Source organism: Trichomycterus rosablanca, chromosome 13 (assembly GCF_030014385.1).
Source record: "Trichomycterus rosablanca isolate fTriRos1 chromosome 13, fTriRos1.hap1, whole genome shotgun sequence".
NCBI classification, from domain to species: Eukaryota; Metazoa; Chordata; class Actinopteri; order Siluriformes; family Trichomycteridae; genus Trichomycterus; species Trichomycterus rosablanca.
The window spans coordinates 36144673-36166095 of NC_086000.1; the positions used below are offsets into that span (position 1 = coordinate 36144673).

General features: G+C 37.4%; 1 protein-coding gene across 1 annotated transcript in view; it reads right to left on the reverse strand.

Moving 5' to 3' along the window:
* Positions 1-21423, reverse strand: part of dicer1 (dicer 1, ribonuclease type III) — a 73676-nt gene that overhangs the window by 11879 nt on the left and 40374 nt on the right. The window contains exons 14-23 of the mRNA XM_063007257.1: positions 19507-19582; positions 19286-19425; positions 18955-19134; positions 15051-15264; positions 11112-11265; positions 10104-10286; positions 9913-10018; positions 8172-8347; positions 6392-7046; positions 3578-3730 (exon numbers count right to left, since the gene is read on the reverse strand). Coding sequence (XP_062863327.1) covers positions 3578-3730; positions 6392-7046; positions 8172-8347; positions 9913-10018; positions 10104-10286; positions 11112-11265; positions 15051-15264; positions 18955-19134; positions 19286-19425; positions 19507-19582 — 2037 coding nt within the window. The remainder of the gene's footprint in view (positions 1-3577; positions 3731-6391; positions 7047-8171; positions 8348-9912; positions 10019-10103; positions 10287-11111; positions 11266-15050; positions 15265-18954; positions 19135-19285; positions 19426-19506; positions 19583-21423) is intronic.

Genomic DNA, 21423 nt, shown 5'->3' on the forward strand with positions numbered 1-21423 from the left:
AGGGCTTGGCCAGACCATTGCCTAATAATATTGATAGTATAGACTTATAAAACAGTAATATATAATTACAATATAGTAATATAGTATAGCTTATAAGCCTTATAGCCTTCAAATAGTAATAATATGGTCTAATCATATAGTAATATATAATATAATATAATATAATAATATAGTAATATAGTACAGCTTATAAGCCTTATAATAGTAATAATATAGCCTTATAAAACAGTAATATATAATTACAATATAGTAATATAGTATAGCTTATAAGCCTTATAATAGTAATAATATAGCCTTATAAAACAGTAATATATAATTACAATATAGTAATATAGTATAGCTTATAAGCCTTATAGCCTTCAAATAGTAATAATATGGTCTAATCATATAGTAATATATAATATAATATAATATAATAATATAGTAATATAGTACAGCTTATAAGCCTTATAATAGTAATAATATAGCCTTATAAAACAGTAATATATAATTACAATATAGTAATATAGTATAGCTTATAAGCCTTATAATAGTAATAATATAGCCTTATAAAACAGTAATATATAATTACAATATAGTAATATAGTATAGCTTATAAGCCTTATAGCCTTAAAATAGTAATAATATGGTCTAATCATACAGTAATATATAATATAATATAATAATATAGTAATATAGTATAGCTTATAAGCCTTATAATAGTAATAATATAGCCTTATAAAACAGTAATATATAATTACAATATAGTAATATAGTATAGCTTATAAGCCTTATAGCCTTAAAATAGTAATAATATGGTCTAATCATATAGTAATATATAATATAATAATATAGTAATATAGTATAGCTTATAAGCCTTATAGCCTTAAAATAGTAATAATATGGTCTAATCATATAGTAATATATAATATAATATAATAATATAGTAATATAGTACAGCTTATAAGCCTTATAGCCTTAAAATAGTAATAATATGGTCTAATCATATAGTAATATATAATATAATATAATAATATAGTAATATAGTATAGCTTATAAGCCTTATAGCCTTAAAATAGTAATAATATGGTCTAATCATACAGTAATATATAATATAATATAATAATATAGTAATATAGTATAGCTTATAAGCCTTACAATAGTAATAATATAGCCTTATAATATAGTAATGTATAATTATAATATAGTAATATAGTATAGCTTATAAGCCTTATAATAGTAATAATACAGCCTTATAATATAGTAATGTATAATTATAATATAGTAATATAGTATAGCTTATAAGCCTTATAATAGTAATAATATAGCCTTATAATATAGTAATGTATAATTATAATATAGTAATATAGTACAGCTTATAAGCCTTATAATAGTAATAATATAGCCTTATAATATAGTAATGTATAATTATAATATAGTAATATAGTATAGCTTATAAGCCTTATAGCCTTAAAATAGTAATAATATAGTCCAATTATATAGTAATATATAATATAATATAGTAATATAGTAATATAGTATAGCTTATAAGCCTTATAATAGTAATAATATAGCCTTATAATATAGTAATGTATAATTATAATATAGTAATATAGTATAGCTTATAAGCCTTATAATAGTAATAATACAGCCTTATAATATAGTAATGTATAATTATAATATAGTAATATAGTATAGCTTATAAGCCTTATAATAGTAATAATATAGCCTTATAATATAGTAATGTATAATTATAATATAGTAATATAGTACAGCTTATAAGCCTTATAATAGTAATAATATAGCCTTATAATATAGTAATGTATAATTATAATATAGTAATATAGTATAGCTTATAAGCCTTATAGCCTTAAAATAGTAATAATATAGTCCAATTATATAGTAATATATAATATAATATAGTAATATAGTAATATAGTATAGCTTATAAGCCTTATAATAGTAATAATATAGCCTTATAATATAGTAATGTATAATTATAATATAGTAATATAGAATAGCTTATAAGCCTTATAGCCTTAAAATAGTAATAATATAGTCCAATAATATAGTAATATATAATATAATAATATAGTAATATAGTACAGCTTATAAGCCTTATAGCCTTAAAATGGTAATAGTATAGCCTTGTAATATAATATTATGTAATTATAATATAGTAATATATTACAGCTTATAAGCCTCATATGCTTGTTATAATAGTAAAGCCTCATAACATAGTAATTTATGATTACAATAATATAGTATAGCATATAAAAGCCTAGTAAAGTATAATTATAATATAGTAATATAGTACAGCTTATAAGCCTTATAGCCTTAAAATAGTAATAATACAGTTTAATTATATAGTAATATATCATTATAATATAGTACAGCTTATAAGCCTCATAATAGTAATAATATAGCCTTGTAATAGAGTAATATAAAATTATAATTATAATATAGAAGTACGATAAAGCTTATAAGCCTTATCGCCTCATAATAGTAATATTATAGTCTAATACTATAGTAATTTATAATTACAATACAGTAATATAGTACAGCTTATAAGACTTAGTCATGTAATAGTAATAACAATATAAGCAACAATATTAGCATTACATAATCAATATTTTACTTTATTTTACTGTATTTTATTTACTGTATTTACTCTGTGCTGGAGCTGGAAATTACCCACCAGTCCTTTAATGTAAAAATTCTTACACTAAAAAAAAACCCAAAATGTAAAATTAGATTAAAGTTAATATAGAAACGTAACAGCAGCAGCTGGCGGCTCTCAAAAACGCCTTTAAAATTTAATACAGTATAAACTCCGGTCCCTCCGGCGGGTCTGTGGGGTTCCTGCAGAACCCCGCTGGGAGGGTTCTAGCATAACGGCACTAAAAGCTCCTGAAATTGTGCGCGGTAACGCTGGTGTAGCGCCAAGATAAACGTACAGACCGATATACGGCAACGTGAAACCCCCGGTTTTATTAAGAAATCCGCTCCAGCATCTTCAAGGGGACGGTTTGGAGTTTCAGGGTGTTTAATACACTGTACGGCCGAAAGTATTGGGACTCCTGACCATCAGCTAGTTGGGCTCACGAGAAATTGAAGCATGACTGTTGGAATTTGTGCCTGTTTAGTTTCTTTAAACCGAGCTTTTCTTCAATGTCTTTATAGAGCTTTGCTTTGTGCACAGGGGCACAGGCATGCCAAAAACAGGGAAGGTTAAGGTACAGGACTAGTAATCGAAAGGTCACTGGTTCAAGCCCCACCACTGCTAGGTTGCCACAGTTGGGCCCTCGAGCAAGGCCCTTAACCCTCAGTTGCTTAAATCGTAGTACGTTTGTCTGCTAAACGTCGAAATGTGAATGTAATAATTCTGAGGTGAGCGACAGAACCCCAGGAAGGAAGTATGTGGCGCCCCCCGGTGACAGGCCCCGAAAAAGCACTTCCCAAACGAAGCAGGCCAAGCTGTTCCTAATACCTGAAGTCAGAGGCATGGACAGTGGGGGGGTAATTGTGCATGAAGATGCCCGTTGATACTAAGTGAAGTGAAGCCTGGAGTACAGAGTAAACACGGCGAGAGACCGACCTCATCCGAGTCCCACTTGTCGGTGGCGCTCTTGTCCTGGTTCACCACGTAGCCCGGGGGCAGCCAGTTCACCGGGGGATCGAAGATGGACACCACCATCCTGCTGGGCAGACCTTTCTTCTTCCCCAGACGATACAGGTTACAGTTACTGACCTGGAAAATACGAGGCAGGAAACAGGTGGATTTGAGAGACTGATCAATCGCTTAGATTAATCTAGAATAATCTATGACGGTATTTAGGAACATTTTTAAGTACCAGAAACGTGGCCCGACACCCTGTGCCAAAACTCATCAGGTGTATAAAATCAACTACACATAAATAAATGTAAAATAAGTACACTACATCGCCAAAAGTATTCGCTCGTCTGCCTTCACACGCATATGAACCCGAGTGACTCCCATTCTTAATCCACAGGGTTTAATACAGACCTGGGCATTGTACGAGACATCCCCAACCGGCCCGCATGAGGTCCGTGGCAATTACAATTTAGATGTAAATAAATGTACATCAAACATGCATTACAGGTGGCGCAGCGGTAAAAAGAAACGCGCTGCAACCAGGGCTGGATTCTGAGAAGCGTGGTATCGAATCCAGCCTCGCTTTACCGGTTCGAAGCTGAGTGGCTATATGAGCAACGATTGGCCGGTCGCTCATGTGGGGGGTGGGACAAAGAACCGGATGTGGGTCTCTCTCTGTCAGAATGCGATTGCGTTCTCTGCCGGCTGATTGGAGGCGCTTACACAGAGATGGGAGAGGGTGCCCTTAGGGTGTGTCTCTCCGCATGCAACGCTAGGTGGCGCCAAACTCGTCGATGTGTGGGTGGCAAAGATGCATCCGGCTGCTGCTCGTGTTTCGGAGGGGATACGGGTTAGCTTCGATCACCTCGGTCGGGGCAGGGTTCGGCATAGACAGAGAGGAAGCACGATGCTAATTGAACAATTGGATGCGCTAAAAAGGGGGAGAAAAAGGGGTAAAAATTAAAAAATATATATATATATAAAAAAAATAATAAAAAAAAAACATGCATTACAACAGGATTGATTTTGACGGGAGCGCCGTGTCTTTAAATATCCGCAAGTTTCGATTTACGTGTGTGTGCGAGTGTATCAGCTTCACCGTAATGCGAACAGAACTGAGTGTGACTGACGGTGGAGTTTTTAACAGGACATGAAGTTCTGAAGTCAGATGTAACGCTGGTTAAGGATCAGAATTTAGGCTCTAAATCGCTGTTACGGTACTAAACAGAAATATAAGAACATGAACGATGCGGAGCGTCACACCTGAAGCTTCATTAACTAAACTGCAAAAGCAACAAGGACTTTTTTTATAAAGTTTAACACATCCAGATCTGAAGCAATCAGGACCAACTCAGTGATTTTAAAAAGAATATCCAACAATAACAAAGGACTGAAAAACAAATAAGACTCATTAGACTCAAAACAAAATAGTGTAAAGTTTAAAAACCTGCACATTTTGTTCACATTTGTTTATTTGTTGGGTTTTTTTTTTTGCATTTATTTGTTTAAAAAGTAAAATAATGTTGATGTTTTTTCTCTGCCTACTTCTAATTTTCTAAATGTAACATCTAAACATTAACAGCTTATTAGAACTGCACAATTTACTGCTTCTCATAAAGAGTGGGCAGTTGTAGCGTAGTGCTTAAGGTACTGGACTAGTAAATACAAGGTCGCTGGTTCAAGCCCCTCCACTGCCAGGTTGCTGCTGTTGGGCCCTTGAGCAAGGCCCTTAACCCTCAATTGCTCAGACTGTATAGTGTAACTATATTGTAAGTCGCTTTGGATAAAGACGTCAACGCTGAATGCTGAAAATGTAATGTAAATGTAAATAAAGAGATAAAATTAATATTGAGCAGAATTAAGTTCACCTTATTGGTCCGGCCCTCCACAACAGTCCCAGTTTCTTATGTGGCCCCTTGGAAAATTTAATTGCCCACCCCTGGTTTAATATGATGTCGCCACACTTTGCAGCTATAACAGCTTCACCTCTTCTGGGAAGGCTTTCCACAAGGTTTAGGAGTGTGTTTATGGGAATCTTTGACCGTTCTTCCAGAAGCACATTTGTGAGGTCAGACACTGATGTTGGACGAGAAGGCCCGGCTCACAGTGTCCGCTCTAATTCATCCCAAAGGTGTTCTGTCGGGTTGAGGTCAGGACTCAAGTTCTTCCACACCAGACTGGCTCATCGACGTCTTTATGGACCTTGTGCTTTGTGCACTGGTGCGCAGTCATGTTGGAACAGGAAGGGGCCATCCCCAAACTGTTCCCACAGAGTTGGGAGCATGAAATTGTCCAAAATCTCTTGGTGTGCTGGAGCATTAAGAGTTCCTTTCACTGGAACTAAGGGGTCGAGCCCGACTCCTGAAAAACACCCCCACACCATAATCCCCCCTCCACCACACTTCACACTCGGCACAGTGCAGTCAGACAGGTACCGTTCCCCTGGCGACAGTAGTACGTGTCGCATCACGGATGGTAGTGCGTGGCTCTGCGCACGTAATACTGATTGTCTGTGAGATACTGCTTCTAGCAGGGGAAAAGAAGTGGTCAGGAGCAGTCCACAGCCCTCCTCAGTCAGAGGGTAACTAAACAGGGTGAAACAGGCCCTCTCCAAAACACGCACAGTCACCCACCGCTTATTTTTACCAGACAGGGGCGGAGTTCTCCCAGAGTACAGGGTGAGTATCGTGTGCAGAGAGCCATACACTGCCATCCGTGATCAGCCACACCCTGTGCAGGCGCCTCAACCGGCCGGAAGAGGTCGGAGTTACCCCATGACGCCATGCCTGTACCTACCTTCTTGCTCCTCATGTAGGACAGGCGTCCCTCGTGGGCGTCGGGGTAGGTGCAGAACAGGTAGGTGGTGATGGCGTGTTTGAGGAACGAGTCGCCCAGCATCTCCAGTCGCTCCAGGTTAAACCCATCGCTGGCGTTGGAGAGGGTGAGGGCCTGCAGGATGAGACCCGGGTTGGGCCCCAGCGCTTTCACGCAGTCCCCGCTAACGGCTACGGCCGACGCAGCCGACGGTGCTTCTGTGCCGGTCGGTTCTGAGGTAGGTGTGTCGTGGATTCCGACTTTCCCGTCCGAGTTACATTCATGGCCGGCCGCGGGCTCGCCGCTCGGGACTGAGGTAGTGGTTTGTGCTGAGGCGTCGCTCTCTGGCTGGCAGTCACTGAGGTCGGCGGGGTGCTCGCGAACGCTCTCGCTGTTTATTATGTCTGGCGGGTCGCTGCTCGTTTTAGACACGGCGCCCTCTAGGGGTTCAGAGGAGCCAGAGCTGGGGTCCTCCTGGGCAGTGTAATCGGGGGCTGCTAAGCTCGAGCCACGCTCACAGTGATCGTCCGAGTCGCCGTCGCCGTCGTCTTCCTCGTTCTCGGCGCCCGTGCTGGAACCGGAAATGAACGACTTGCTGTCGATGGATTTCTTCCAGCCGAAGTCCAAATTGGGATACCTGCCGGAAAATCAGGGAAGAAATTTCTTCAGCAAACGCTAATATGAATTAAATTGGTGCATTTTTAGCCCCGTTTCTCCACAGCCGGCACTAAAGCCGTTTTTCCATAACATTAAAACCACCTCCTTGTTTCTACACTCACTGTCCATTTTATCAGCCCCACTTACCATATAGAAGCACTTTGTAGGTCTACAATTACTGACTGTAGTCCATCTATTACTCTACATACTTTATCTCATGCTGTTCTTCAATGGTCAGGACCCCCACAGGACCACCACAGAGCAGGTATTATTTAGGTGGTGGGTGATTCTCAGCACTGCAGTGACACTGACATGGTGGTGGTGTGTTAGTGTGTGTTGTGCTGGTATGAGTGGAGTTTATAAACACCTCACTGTCACTGCTGGACTGAGAATAGTCCACCGACCAAAAATATATCCAGCCAACAGCGCCCTGTGCCCACTGATGAAGGTCTAGAAGATGACCGACTCAAACAGCAGCGATAGATGAGCGATCGTCTCTGACTTTACATCTACAAGGTGGACCGACTAGGTAGGAGTGTCTAATAGAGTGGACAGTGAGTGGACACGGTGTTTAAAAACTCCAGCAGCGCTGCTGTGTCTGATCCACTCATACCAGCACGACACACACTAACACACCACCACCATGTCAGTGTGACTGCAGTGCTGAGAATCATCCACCACCTAAATAATACCTGCTCTGTGGTGGTCCTGTGGTGGTCCTGACCATTGAAGAACAGCATGAAAGGGGGCTAACAAAGCATGCAGAGAAACAGATGGACTACAGTCAGTAATTGTAGAACTACAAAGTGCTTCTATATGGTAAGTGGAGCTGATAGAATGGACAGATGCAAAATATCCACATTAATATTGTAAAAGAATTAAGGTTCCACACAGATCCAGATGTCTAACATGTGGTCCGACTTCATATTTGTAATTTAAATAATTTATTTGATAGTATAGTGGGGCTATAACCAGCAACCTTCCGATTACTAGTCCACTACCCTAACTGCTGAACCCCTGTCCAGTATTATTCAGCACCGTACTTGACGTTATTGGACAATGACCCAAAGACTCCTTTTTAATAATGTACAGTTGAAGAACTGACCTGAAGTCAGGCGGCAGGCTCTGCGCCCCCACCCCGGCGTCGATGGCCGTCTGAGCCCGCAGTTCCTCAGCGGTCAGGAGGCAGTGCAGCCTGTAGAGGATGCTGGGAAGGCACACGGCTTTTCTCCACAGCGAGGCAGGAATGGGGTGGATGGCACACAGTTCGGGAACTAAAATCTGAACGGACGAGGATGAAACATGAACGTCGTCATGGTTTGTTTCTCCAACCACACATTACGTGCACTATACGGCTAAACAATGATCTCAGATGAATCAAACAGTTTGGGGAAGGTCCTTTCTTGTACTGATGCTCTTTTGACTAAATGCACATCTATTCCAACACACACACACACACACACACACACAGTATTGTGGAAAGAGGGGCAATGATGTGGATTGGAATCAGGGCTGAAACGATTCATCGAGAAAGTCGAGTAATTCGATTACTAAAAATCATCGATGCAAATCTTTCGCATCGTTTAAACCACTTTTACACGACGCGTTCACACTGTGATCAGGTCCCAAATCTCATACTCTAACAGTACCTAACGGGACCTAAACCGGGTACCTTCCGCCTACAGTTCAACGAATACTGGACACGCTCGCCGCCCCTGCTCACCGTCCAGTATGAAAGCGCGATTTACGACACAGCCGAGATCCGATAGCGCGGACTGCAGAATGGAGAGAGAGAGAGAAAATATCGAGAGGCGAACAGACGAGACTGGACAGAGAGTTTGAGATCATTTCAAACTCAGAACAACATCTACACCATCGGAGCGTCGTGTTGATACTCTGCCTTTTCTTCACTGCAACCACCACAGGCTTTTTTGAAGACTCAGGCAAACACACACGTACACACACACACACAAACACCAGACCTACCTCATCTAGGAGATACAATCCTGACAGAACCTCCTACAAACGCCACAAAACCTCCCGACTAAATATTAAAGCTTTATGTTCTGCGTGAGCTGTAGCTGAAACTTAGTTCTGAAAGTTGCACAAATTAGAGGCGATGTTCATGTATTAGCGTTTATTATTATTTATGCCTTAGTTTTAGGTTGCCTGTTTACATTTTAAAAGTAATTTGATTTATTTTTGATGTATTTGCATTTCAAAAATGTTCTCTTTAAAACTGTACTGTATGCAAGGAATAAAAATGTGCAGTTTGTTTTAGGAGACGCGTCTTATTTAATCTTATACGTATTTATTTTTGCTCTTTATTAAAGCAGAAGTGTTTCTTATCCGATTACTCGATTAATCGCTGGAATGATCGATAGAATACTCGATTACAAAAATAATCAATAGCTGCAACCCTAATTGGAACACAGCCAAAGTTGTCAGATTTCTTTAAATAAAGTAAAACTACACGATATTGCCAAAAGTATGTGGACGCCTGACCATGAGATTGTTGGATATTTACATTTACGCAATTGATTGTCAAGGGCCTTGTTTAAGGGCCCAACAAGAGCAAACTGGCAGTGGTAGGGCTTGAACCAGCAACCTTCTGATTACTAGTCCATGAGCCTCTAACAGCCGCTTCTCTGAGAAGGCTTCTCACATGACTCTGAAGTATGTCTGCGTGTGGGAATTTGTGCCATTTCAATCAAAATACGACAGCATTCGTGTGGTCGGGCGCTGATGTCGGAGTTCCGGTTCATCCCAGAGCTGTGAAACTCCGAGTGGGACTGAGGTCAGGGCTCTGCGCAGGACACTGGAGTAAATTGTCCTTAGATGAATACCTGCTTGTTTTGTAGACTCTCCCACTTGGCTTTCCTCTTCTCGGCGCTGCTGAGGGGCAGAGCTTTACCCTTCTGATTCAGGTGTCGAGGAGTTAACAGGTTTAGTCTGTGGGGGTGATTGGGGGGGGTTATTTATGAACCGATTGCATATTTTATATGGCTTATTTTTCCAACACGATAACCGTGCTCACCTGGAGGACGTGTGGTCCACATCGAGGAGGGGCTGGTTGACGTTGGACAGGTCCAGGTTGTACTTGGTTTTGTAGTACTCGGCGAACGTCTCGTACTCCGGCGAGGGGAATTTACTCAGAGGTGTGAGGTCTGTGTACACGTCGGCTACGTAAAAGCGGTGCGGCTGGTCGAAATTTCGATACCTGAGGGGCAGAGATTCAGATATTCTCAATGACAGTATAAATATTTACAGTCTTTAATTGCATGAACCAAACAGTGGCAAGTCATTTACAGGAAAAGGGGTGTGGCATGTCGGTCTCAGAGAAAGAGGCATGGCCCATCAGTCGCAGTAAACGATACAGGACCATAAGTCAAAGTAAAAGAGATGCCCAGAGAGACCACACCTCTTTCCCTGCTACTGATGGGCTTTTCAGTCACAGTGAAAGACTTACGGCCCATCGTTTGCAGTAAAACAGGGGTGGCCATCGGTCACAGTAAAAGAAGCATGGCCCATAAGTCGCAGTAAAAGAGGCGGGCCCATCAGTCACAGTGAAAGACTCATGGCCTGTCAAAAGCAGAGAAAGAGGTGTGGCCTGTAATTTTCAGGAAAACAGGCATAGCCCCTCAGTCCCAGGGAAAGAGGCATGGCCCATTAGTCATGAAAAGAGGCATGGCCTGTCAGTCGCAGGGAAAGAGGTGTGGCCTGTCTGCCAGTCAGTCGCAGTTAAAGAGGTGTGGCCTGTCTGCCAGTCAGTGACAGTTAAAGAGGTGTGGCCTGTCTGCCAGTCAGTCGCAGTTAAAGAGGTGTGGCCTGTCTGCCAGTCAGTCGCACTGAAAAAGAGGCATGGCCCACCAGTCTCGGGGAAAAAATGAGTGGCCAGTCAGTCGCAGGAAAATGGTGTGGCCTGTCAGTCACAGTTAAAGAGGCGTGGCCTGTCAGTCTTAAGGAAAGAGGTGTGGTCTCTCTGCCAGTCTGTGACCCATGCGTCACACCCTTCACAAGGACAAAGTAAGCAAACTTTCCTCACCGTGGAATGATGACAGCATCTTGGTAGTCCTCCAGTTTGAAAGTGAACAGGTTCTGCTTGGTGTACTGTGTGCTCGGAATGCCAGTGCGTGCTTCGGATTTCTCAATATCCTCCATAAACCTGAAGTCCATGTCCAGAGTCGTGGAATCGCCAACTTGGGAAGATAAAAAACCAAACTAGGTTAAATGTAATTGTAAAAGTAATAATATTAGTACCCTTATTTTGGTGAATTCTATCAAAATTACTTGTTAAGAGTTAATTCGTTACTATACTATTATACTATACTATTATATTATACTATTACACTATATTATAATACTATTCTATTATACTATACTATTATACTATACTATTATACTATACTATTACACTATATTATAATACTATTCTATTATACTATACTATTATACTATACTATTATACTATACTATTATATTATACTGTATTATACTATATTATACTATACTATTACACTATATTATAATACTATTCTATTATACTATACTATTATACTATACTATTATATTATACTATTACACTATTATAATACTATTCTATTATACTATACTATTATACTATACTATTATACTATACTATTATACTATACTATTATATTATACTGTATTATACTATATTATACTATACTATTACACTATATTATAATACTATACTATTATATTATACTATTACACTATACTGTATTATACTATACTATTATATTATATTATACTATAATATTATACTATTATATTATACTATTATACTATATTATAATACTATACTATTATACTATTCTATTATACTATATTATACTATAATACTATACTATAATACTATACTATTATACTATACTATTATACTACACTATTATACTATACTATTATACTATACTATTATACTATACTATTCTATTATACTATTCTATTATACTATTCTATTATACTATACTATACTACTAGACTATTATACTATACTATTATACTATACTATTATACTGTACTATACTATTATACTATATTATACTATACTATTCTATTATACTATTCTATTATACTAGACTATTATACTATACTATTATACTGTACTATACTATTATAGTATTCTATTATACTATACTATTATACTATTCTATTATACTATATTATTCTATTATACTATATTATACTATACTATTATACTATATTATATTATACTATTCTATTATACTATACTATTATACTATACTATTATACTATACTATTCTATTATACTATACTATTATATTATACTATTATACTATACTATTATATTATACTATTACACTATATTATAATACTATTCTATTATACTATACTATTATACTATACTATTATACTATACTATTACACTATATTATAATACTATTCTATTATACTATACTATTATACTATACTATTATACTATACTATTATATTATACTGTATTATACTATATTATACTATACTATTACACTATATTATAATACTATTCTATTATACTATACTATTATACTATACTATTATATTATACTATTACACTATTATAATACTATTCTATTATACTATACTATTATACTATACTATTATACTATACTATTATACTATACTATTATATTATACTGTATTATACTATATTATACTATACTATTACACTATATTATAATACTATACTATTATATTATACTATTACACTATACTGTATTATACTATACTATTATATTATATTATACTATAATATTATACTATTATATTATACTATTATACTATATTATAATACTATACTATTATACTATTCTATTATACTATATTATACTATAATACTATACTATAATACTATACTATTATACTATACTATTATACTACACTATTATACTATACTATTATACTATACTATTATACTATACTATTCTATTATACTATTCTATTATACTATTCTATTATACTATACTATACTACTAGACTATTATACTATACTATTATACTATACTATTATACTGTACTATACTATTATACTATATTATACTATACTATTCTATTATACTATTCTATTATACTAGACTATTATACTATACTATTATACTGTACTATACTATTATAGTATTCTATTATACTATACTATTATACTATTCTATTATACTATATTATTCTATTATACTATATTATACTATACTATTATACTATATTATATTATACTATTCTATTATACTATACTATTATACTATACTATTATACTATACTATTCTATTATACTATACTATTATATTATACTATTATATTAAACTATTATACTATATTATAATACTATACTATACTATAATACTATACTATTATACTACAGTATATTATAATACTATACTATTCTATTATACTATACTATTATACTATATTATACTATACTATTATACTGTACTATACTATTATACTATATTATACTATACTATTCTATTATACTATTCTATTATACTATTCTATTATACTATTATACTATATTATAATACTATACTATTCTATTATACTATAATATTAAACTATTACACTATTCTATTATACTATACTATTATACTATACTATTATACTATACTATTATACTATATTATAATACTATACTATTATACTATTCTATTATGCTATTCTATTATACTATACTATTATATTATACTATTATACTATTCTATTATACTATACTATTATACTATATTATAATACTATACTATTATACTATACTATTATACTATACTATTATACTATATTATAATACTATACTATTATACTATTCTATTATACTATTCTATTATACTATACTATTATACTATATTATACTATACTATTATACTGTACTATACTATTATACTATATTATACTATACTATTCTATTATACTATTCTATTATACTATTCTATTATACTATTATACTATATTATAATACTATACTATTCTATTATACTATACTATTATATTAAACTATTACACTATTCTATTATACTATACTATTATACTATACTATTATACTATACTATTATACTATATTATAATACTATACTATTATACTATTCTATTATGCTATTCTATTATACTATACTATTATATTATACTATTATACTATTCTATTATACTATACTATTATACTATACTATTATATTAAACTATTACACTATTCTATTATACTATACTATTATACTATACTATTATATTATACTATTATACTATATTATAATACTATACTATTATACTATACTATTATACTATACTATTATATTATACTATTATACTATATTATAATACTATACTATTATACTATTCTATTATACTATATTATAATACTATACTATTATACTATTCTATTATGCTATTCTATTATACTATACTATTATATTATACTATTATACTATTCTATTATGCTATTCTATTATACTATACTATTATATTAAACTATTACACTATTCTATTATACTATACTATTATACTATACTATTATATTATACTATTATACTATATTATAATACTATACTATTATACTATTCTATTATACTATACTATTATACTATACTATTATACTCATCATTTTAATTTGATATTGGAACTTAAATAACATAATAACAACGGTTTGTTATGTTAAGGCAGAGATGGAGGGTATGACAGAAATAATCGTTGACCAATCGGAAAAAATAATCGTCAGATTAGTCGACTACCAAAAAAAATCATTAGTTGCAGCCCTATATGCAGGTATGCAAGCATAATAACGACTGAGAGAGAAGGAATAAAGAGTCGCCCATTGTCATTGTGTTCATCCCCTGATCGCGTTAGAGCAGTGCAGACCATTACATTGGTGATTCGGTTCGTCAAAACAAGCAGAGACCCGTTACATAAAGATCAATTCCTCCGATTGGTAACTCTGCACGAGAGGACACGTTTCCACCGGGCCGCAGACAGGATGTGCACTCACCCACGTTGAGAGGTAGAACGCAGTAGGCCGAGTCGGCCTCGGTGGGCCTGAACTCCAGCGCGGGTTTTTCCAGACGCAGGATGTGGGAGAAGATGTACTGGTGCAGACGGGTGATGAGCTCCAGCTGGGCCGAGCTCAGAGTGAAGCCCGACTTCAGCAGTTCGATGGAGATGGTCACCTCACCGGAGCGAGTGTACACTGGGAAATGGGGGATCTGAAACACAGCCCAAAAAGTACCATTAAAAAGTGTGTCGACAACCATCAGCACCATCACCAGTCCAGCCGATCCAACACAAGTTCCATTCACGGATTCATCCTACGCTAAGCTAAATTCTAACCCTAAAACTGCCTTTTTTGTTTGGGGGAGGGGTGTGTGTGCCCACTGTTGTTTCAAAATCTTGTTTTTGGCTCCCAAAAGCAACAGCTGCTCACCAAGGTTTTAAGGCGTGGTTATTGGAGCAACCTTCCCTTGTTGTCTAGCTATTCTATTCGGATATTTCACTAGCACACCAGCGCCAAGATTCTGAACTCCTCGGTTCGAAACTCTGCGTTGCCACCGGTCGGCTGGGTGCCATCTTCTTAATACCTCCCCTCAGCCCTACTGTAGAAAAAGTGTCCCCAAAAATATGGCTAGTTAGATGGTGTTGGTCTTCCAAGCTGCGGCCATACGCCTGTACGTGTTAATAAAGACTCTTCGAACGAAGACCCGGTCTCCTGACTCCTGTATGCTGAATTTCTAACACGGGTCAGGTGACAATATGGTTGCTTTATGTTTTGATGCCTCTGTCTGACAGGATTTTGGACATAATCTCTGGCACAACTTGGACTGAACTGAAGAATCCAGAATGTTCATACTTATTGATTTATTTAAGTTTTAACGCCATGTTTAACACACTGGTGTCATTTAATGGCAGTAATAGGTATTATGAAAAGAGGTCTAGTGTCAGTGAGCACCTCAGTTCCCGGGCTCTAAAAACCAAAGACCAAGTCCGAAATCTTGGCGTTCTAATAGACTCAGATCTCACATTCACCAGCCATATTAAAACCATCACCAAAACAGCCTTCTACCATCTTAGAAATATAGCCAAAATCAAGGGTCTACTGTGTCAACAAGACCTAGAGAAGCTGATCCATGCTTTTATCTCCAGTAGGGTGGACTATTGTAATGGTCTCTTAACTGGACCTCCCAAAAAGACCATTAAACAGTTACAGCTCATTCAGAACGCTGCTGCTAGAGTTTTAACTAAGACGAAGAGAACCGAGCACATCACTCCAGTTCTAAAATCTCTACACTGGCTTCCGGTTAGTTACAGAATAGAATTTAAAGTGCTGCTACTGGTCTATAAATCACTGAATGGGTTCGGCCCAGAATACATCTCAGAAATGTTCAGAGAATATAAACCCAGTAGATCTCTTAGATCCATGGACTCAGGTCAGCTAGTTGAGCTCAGAGTCCAAACTAAACATGGTGAAGCAGCATTTAGTTGTTGGGCTGCGTATAACTGGAACAGACTGCCAGGAGATATTAGATGTTCCTCAAATGTAGAAATCTTTAAATCCAGGTTAAAAACATTTCTTTTTTCTTGTGCCTATGATTGAGCTCGAAATTTTTGCTATTACCCTCATTTTACCATATTTCTTTTAGTTTTTCATGCTCTTAATAATTCTTTTTATAGAGTCGTGTACATTCTAAATTGTAGTGTATATTTTACTATATTTTCTTTTAGTTTTCATGTTTTAATTGCTTATCTCTCTTGTTTTAATTTCGTATTTCCCAAATTGTAGGTTATATTTTACAATATTTTCTTTTAATTTTTCATGTTCTTAATTTTTATCTCTCGTTTGAATTTCATGTTGTCTTAATTGTAACTAAATGTTTGCAAGAAGTCTTTCTGAGGTTCTAGATCTCAGGAATGTTTTAATGCTTTAAATTTTTCCTTATGTAAAGCACTTTGAATTGCCACTGTGTATGAAAGGTGCTATACAAATAAACTTGCCTTGCCTTGCCTTATGTATGTGTCTTCATATTATATGTTCATTTTTATTTTTATGGTTGCAAGGTGGGTTAAAAGTCTTCTCGTGTTGTCTTGTGTGAGAGTCTCTTTGATAGTTTCTGGCATGTGTGCTTGTTCTCTTTCTTTAGTGTATTTTGGGCATTCTATCAAGATGTGTTTTATTGATACAGGTGTTTGGCAGGTTTCACAGGTTGGGGGGTTTTCTCCTTTTATCAGGTGTTGGTGGGTTATTCTGGAGTGGCCGATTCGGCACCTCGTGTATATGACCTGGTCTATGCGTCGTCCCTGGTGGATTCTTGGCTTGGCATTAATGTTTGGGTGTATTTTTAGTTTATTTTCCTTTGATGTAGAGATTTATTGATGCTTTTTAAGTCGGTTGATGGGATTTTGATGTTCGTTGTATTTTGTCTCGTTTTTCCTCTAGCTACTTGGTCTGCTTCTTCATTTCCTGTAATTCCACTGTGTCCTGGTACCCAGCATAGTTGTAAGTCATATTCTTGCTCTGTTAAAATGCTGATCGTCCACTGTATGTTACTAATGACAGGACGGTCTGATGTGTATGATCGTAGTGCTTTGAGGCATGATTTAGAATCTGTGGAAATTAGTATTTTGTGCTTTTGTTCTTTTTCTGCATATTTTAATGCAATAAGTATGACGTGGGCTTCTGCACTGTAAATCGAGTATTGTTGGGGTAGTTAGTCTTTGTTTGTATATCCTTTTGCGTATATGGCTGCTGTTATCTGGTCAGTAGTTTTGGATCCATCTGTACAGTATAGATTGCAAGGTGGCGTGGGTATTTTTCTTTAATTGTAAGAAAATCATCGATGTATGTGTTTGGGTTTGTAGTTCCTTTCTTCTTTTCGGCAAGGTCAAATATGATGTCTGGTTTTCTGATTTCCCACGGAGGTATGGTATTAGAATGTTCATACTTAGGATCGTAAAAGGTAGAGGAAAGCGGAAAGTAGTTCACAAAACTTAAATTAATGAAAGTTCCTTTTGTTGCCTGTAATCACAACTCGGAGGAGGTTTATCAGGTGTTTGGACTGTAAGAAATTGCATTTAAATGAATCTCGTATCTGTTACATGGTTTTCTGTGGGGCAGCAGTAGCTCCACAGTGAAGGTACCAAGCTAGTGATCAGAAGGTTGGCGGTCCATGCCCCATCAACGCCACAGTTGGTCCCCTACTGTATTCAGTAATAATAAGGTTTGAATAAAAATCTGCTAAGTGATCATTTATTTAAAGTTTGATTTTGTGAGTATTTGGTTGAGTAATTTTTATTTAAGTAAAATAACTTGATTGCAGTTTGCTTATTTTTTTAGTGTCTTTATATTTTGGGGCCGTTTTATATTTTAATTCTGATTTTTATAGGTAGTGTAGGACAAAACTGTACTTGATGTCTGGCATAACATTATGACCACCATCCTAATATTGTGTTGGTCCCCCTTTCGCTGCCAAAACAGCCCAGCAACTGTGATGCTCTGTGTATTGACACTTTCTATCAGAACCAGCATGAACTTCTTCAGCAGTTTGAGCTACAGGAGCTCGTCTGTTGGATCGGACCACACGGGCCGGCCTTCGCTCCCCACGTGCAGCAACGAGCCTCGGCCGCCCATGAGCCTGTCGCCGGTTTACCACTGTTCCTTCCTTGGACCACTTTTGATAAATACTGACTATACTGGTCGTCTAGCCATCACAATTTGGCCCATTTTTCCTGCTTCTAACATCAACTCTGAGGATAAAATGTCACTCGCTGTCTAATATATCCCCCCCACTGACAGGTGCCGTGATGAAGAGATAATCAGTGTTATTCACTTCACCTGTCAGTGCTCATAACGTTATGGCTGGTCGGTGTGTGTGTGTGTGTATATACAGTAATGTGCGGCGTACTCGAGGTATGGGTTTAGCGGTGAGGATGCCGAAGCATCTGGTGGTGTCCTCTGGGGGGTAAAGCTTCCTCCGCCGAAAGTTAAGCTCATCAGGTAGTGGTGTTGTCAGGACCATCCCGATCACGTACAGGTAGTAGGACTGCTCGGGTACCGGGTAGCTGCCTCGCAGGCACTCGGGGATCTGAACACACACACACACACACACACACACACACACACACACACACACACACACACACAGAGCAGCAAACGATTAACAGTTACAGTCGTTTTATTTGATTTAATGCTGATCATTCGCTTTATCCTGGTCAGGGTCCCGGCATTTCACTCACAGCTTTGGGGTAGCACTGTCTCCTCTTAGTGGAGCCCGGCCTTCCCGGAACACTCGTCTCCTCCTCGTCGTGCAGGTCCAGCTCCTCCTCGTACTTCACCGTCTCCTTTCCGACCGGCATTAAATGATCGTCCAGCTCGCCTGCAGCACGGACGCACAGGTCAGTAAACGTAGGCTCCCGCTTCTCAGAGACGGAGAGCCGCTAAGAGAAACGAGTCTCACCGATTTTGTGAAGTTTCTCGCAGCAGAGCAGGGCGACGGCTTTCTCGGCGAGCCTGGCACAGGGCATCGGCGGGCCCTGCAACACCACGCGTGAATACATGGGCATCATCGTTACTAACACAGCTGAGGTCAAAGGCTGTAGTACATACCGAGAGTGGCGCTATTTCCTGTGTACACTACTCGTGCTGGGGCCTCGACCGGACACCAGGAGTGACCGCTGCATCAGCGGTGAGGACAAAGACGAACCCTGTCTGACCTTGCCCCTATCAGACACGCCCAGTTAGGTCGGTAGCACCGTCAAGACCCAAACTTGGAAGCTTGAAACTCAAGCTATTTAGAGAAGCAGCCTGCATTTGCACCTGTTTTTACTGCATTTGCACACATTTTTACTGCATTTGCACCTGTTTTTATTGCACTTGCACCCGTTTTATTGTATTTGCACCTGTTTTAACTGTATTTGCACCTGTTTTTATTGCATTTGCACCTGTTTTTATTGCATTTGCACACGTTTTACCGGCTTTTGCACCTGTCTATTGCATTTGCACACGTTTTTACTGCATTTGCACCTGTCTATTGCATTTGCACACGTTTTTACTGCATTTGCACCTGTCTATTGCATTTGCACACGTTTTTACTGCATTTGCACCTGTCTTTATTGCATTTGCACCTGTCTTTATTGCATTTGCACCTGTTTTTACTGCATTCGCACCTGTTTTTATTCCATTTACACCGGTCTTTATTGCATTTGCACCCGTTTTTATTCCACTTACACCCGTTTTTACTGCATTTGCACCCGTTTTCACAGCATTTGCACCCGTTTTTATTCCATTTACACCCGTTTCTACTAGAGATGCATGAGTAACGATACTAGTATCGGGTATTAGCCCGATACCGCGCTCATTAACTCGTACTCGTACTCGCAAACGAGGCTCCGATACTAAACATCCGATACCGTGTGCCTAGTGCACGTTGCTGCGTTAACGCAGGGATTTTCAACCTGTGGGGCGCGAGTGCCTGACCGGGGGGCGTGACATTACGAGATTTTTTTACTTCTAAAACTAAAGCAATTCATTTTTCACCCACGGGAGACAGATTGAATTATTCTCACTGACCGCGACGCTCACACGCACGTTTAATGTTATTTAGTTCCGTTTGGAAAAAAAACAAAAAACCTTCAAAATAGAGCTAACAGCGAAGATAACCGGTTACAAAAGCAGCGAGCGCTGTTACAGGACGTGTTTGTGTTCAATACTCTGTTCACAGTGTCGATACAAGTGATTCAGGAGTCGACTCATTTTAAGCTTCTTTTCTCAGTCATCTCTCCGTGTTTACTGTTATAATAAATGATGCGGTTGTAAATAAACACCAAATACTACAGAACATTCTGTGTGACTCGCTTACCTGATAAAGTTCAGGCCTAATTATACTGGTTATTACCACAGAGCGGGAGCCGACTCAGAGTCGTTTACGATTTACCGAGGTGAACCACGAATGTACAGTATGTGCTGATAGAATCGGCTCAGATGGGATCGGACTGTATTATCCTTTTAAAGTAAATATTTCAATCAGCAGAATCGCATCACATGTATGATGTGCACAACGTTAATCACGTGCGTTTATTAATGAACGTTAACGGTAGCTTGTCAGAAGCTTTCTCAATGATGTCTGCGCGGTGTTTTTTTTTTTTTTTTTTTACAATTAGTGATGGCAACCCAAGCAACTGTTCCACTGCACTATTTTACACTAAGAACTACACTATTCCATAATGCTCCAGATTGCATCATTCTAAATAGGTATCGGCGAGTACTAAAATACATGTACTTGTACTCGGTTGGGAAAAAATGGTATCGATGCATCCCTAGTTTCTACTGCTTTTGCACCTGTCTTTATTGCATTTGCAACCGTTTTTACTGCATT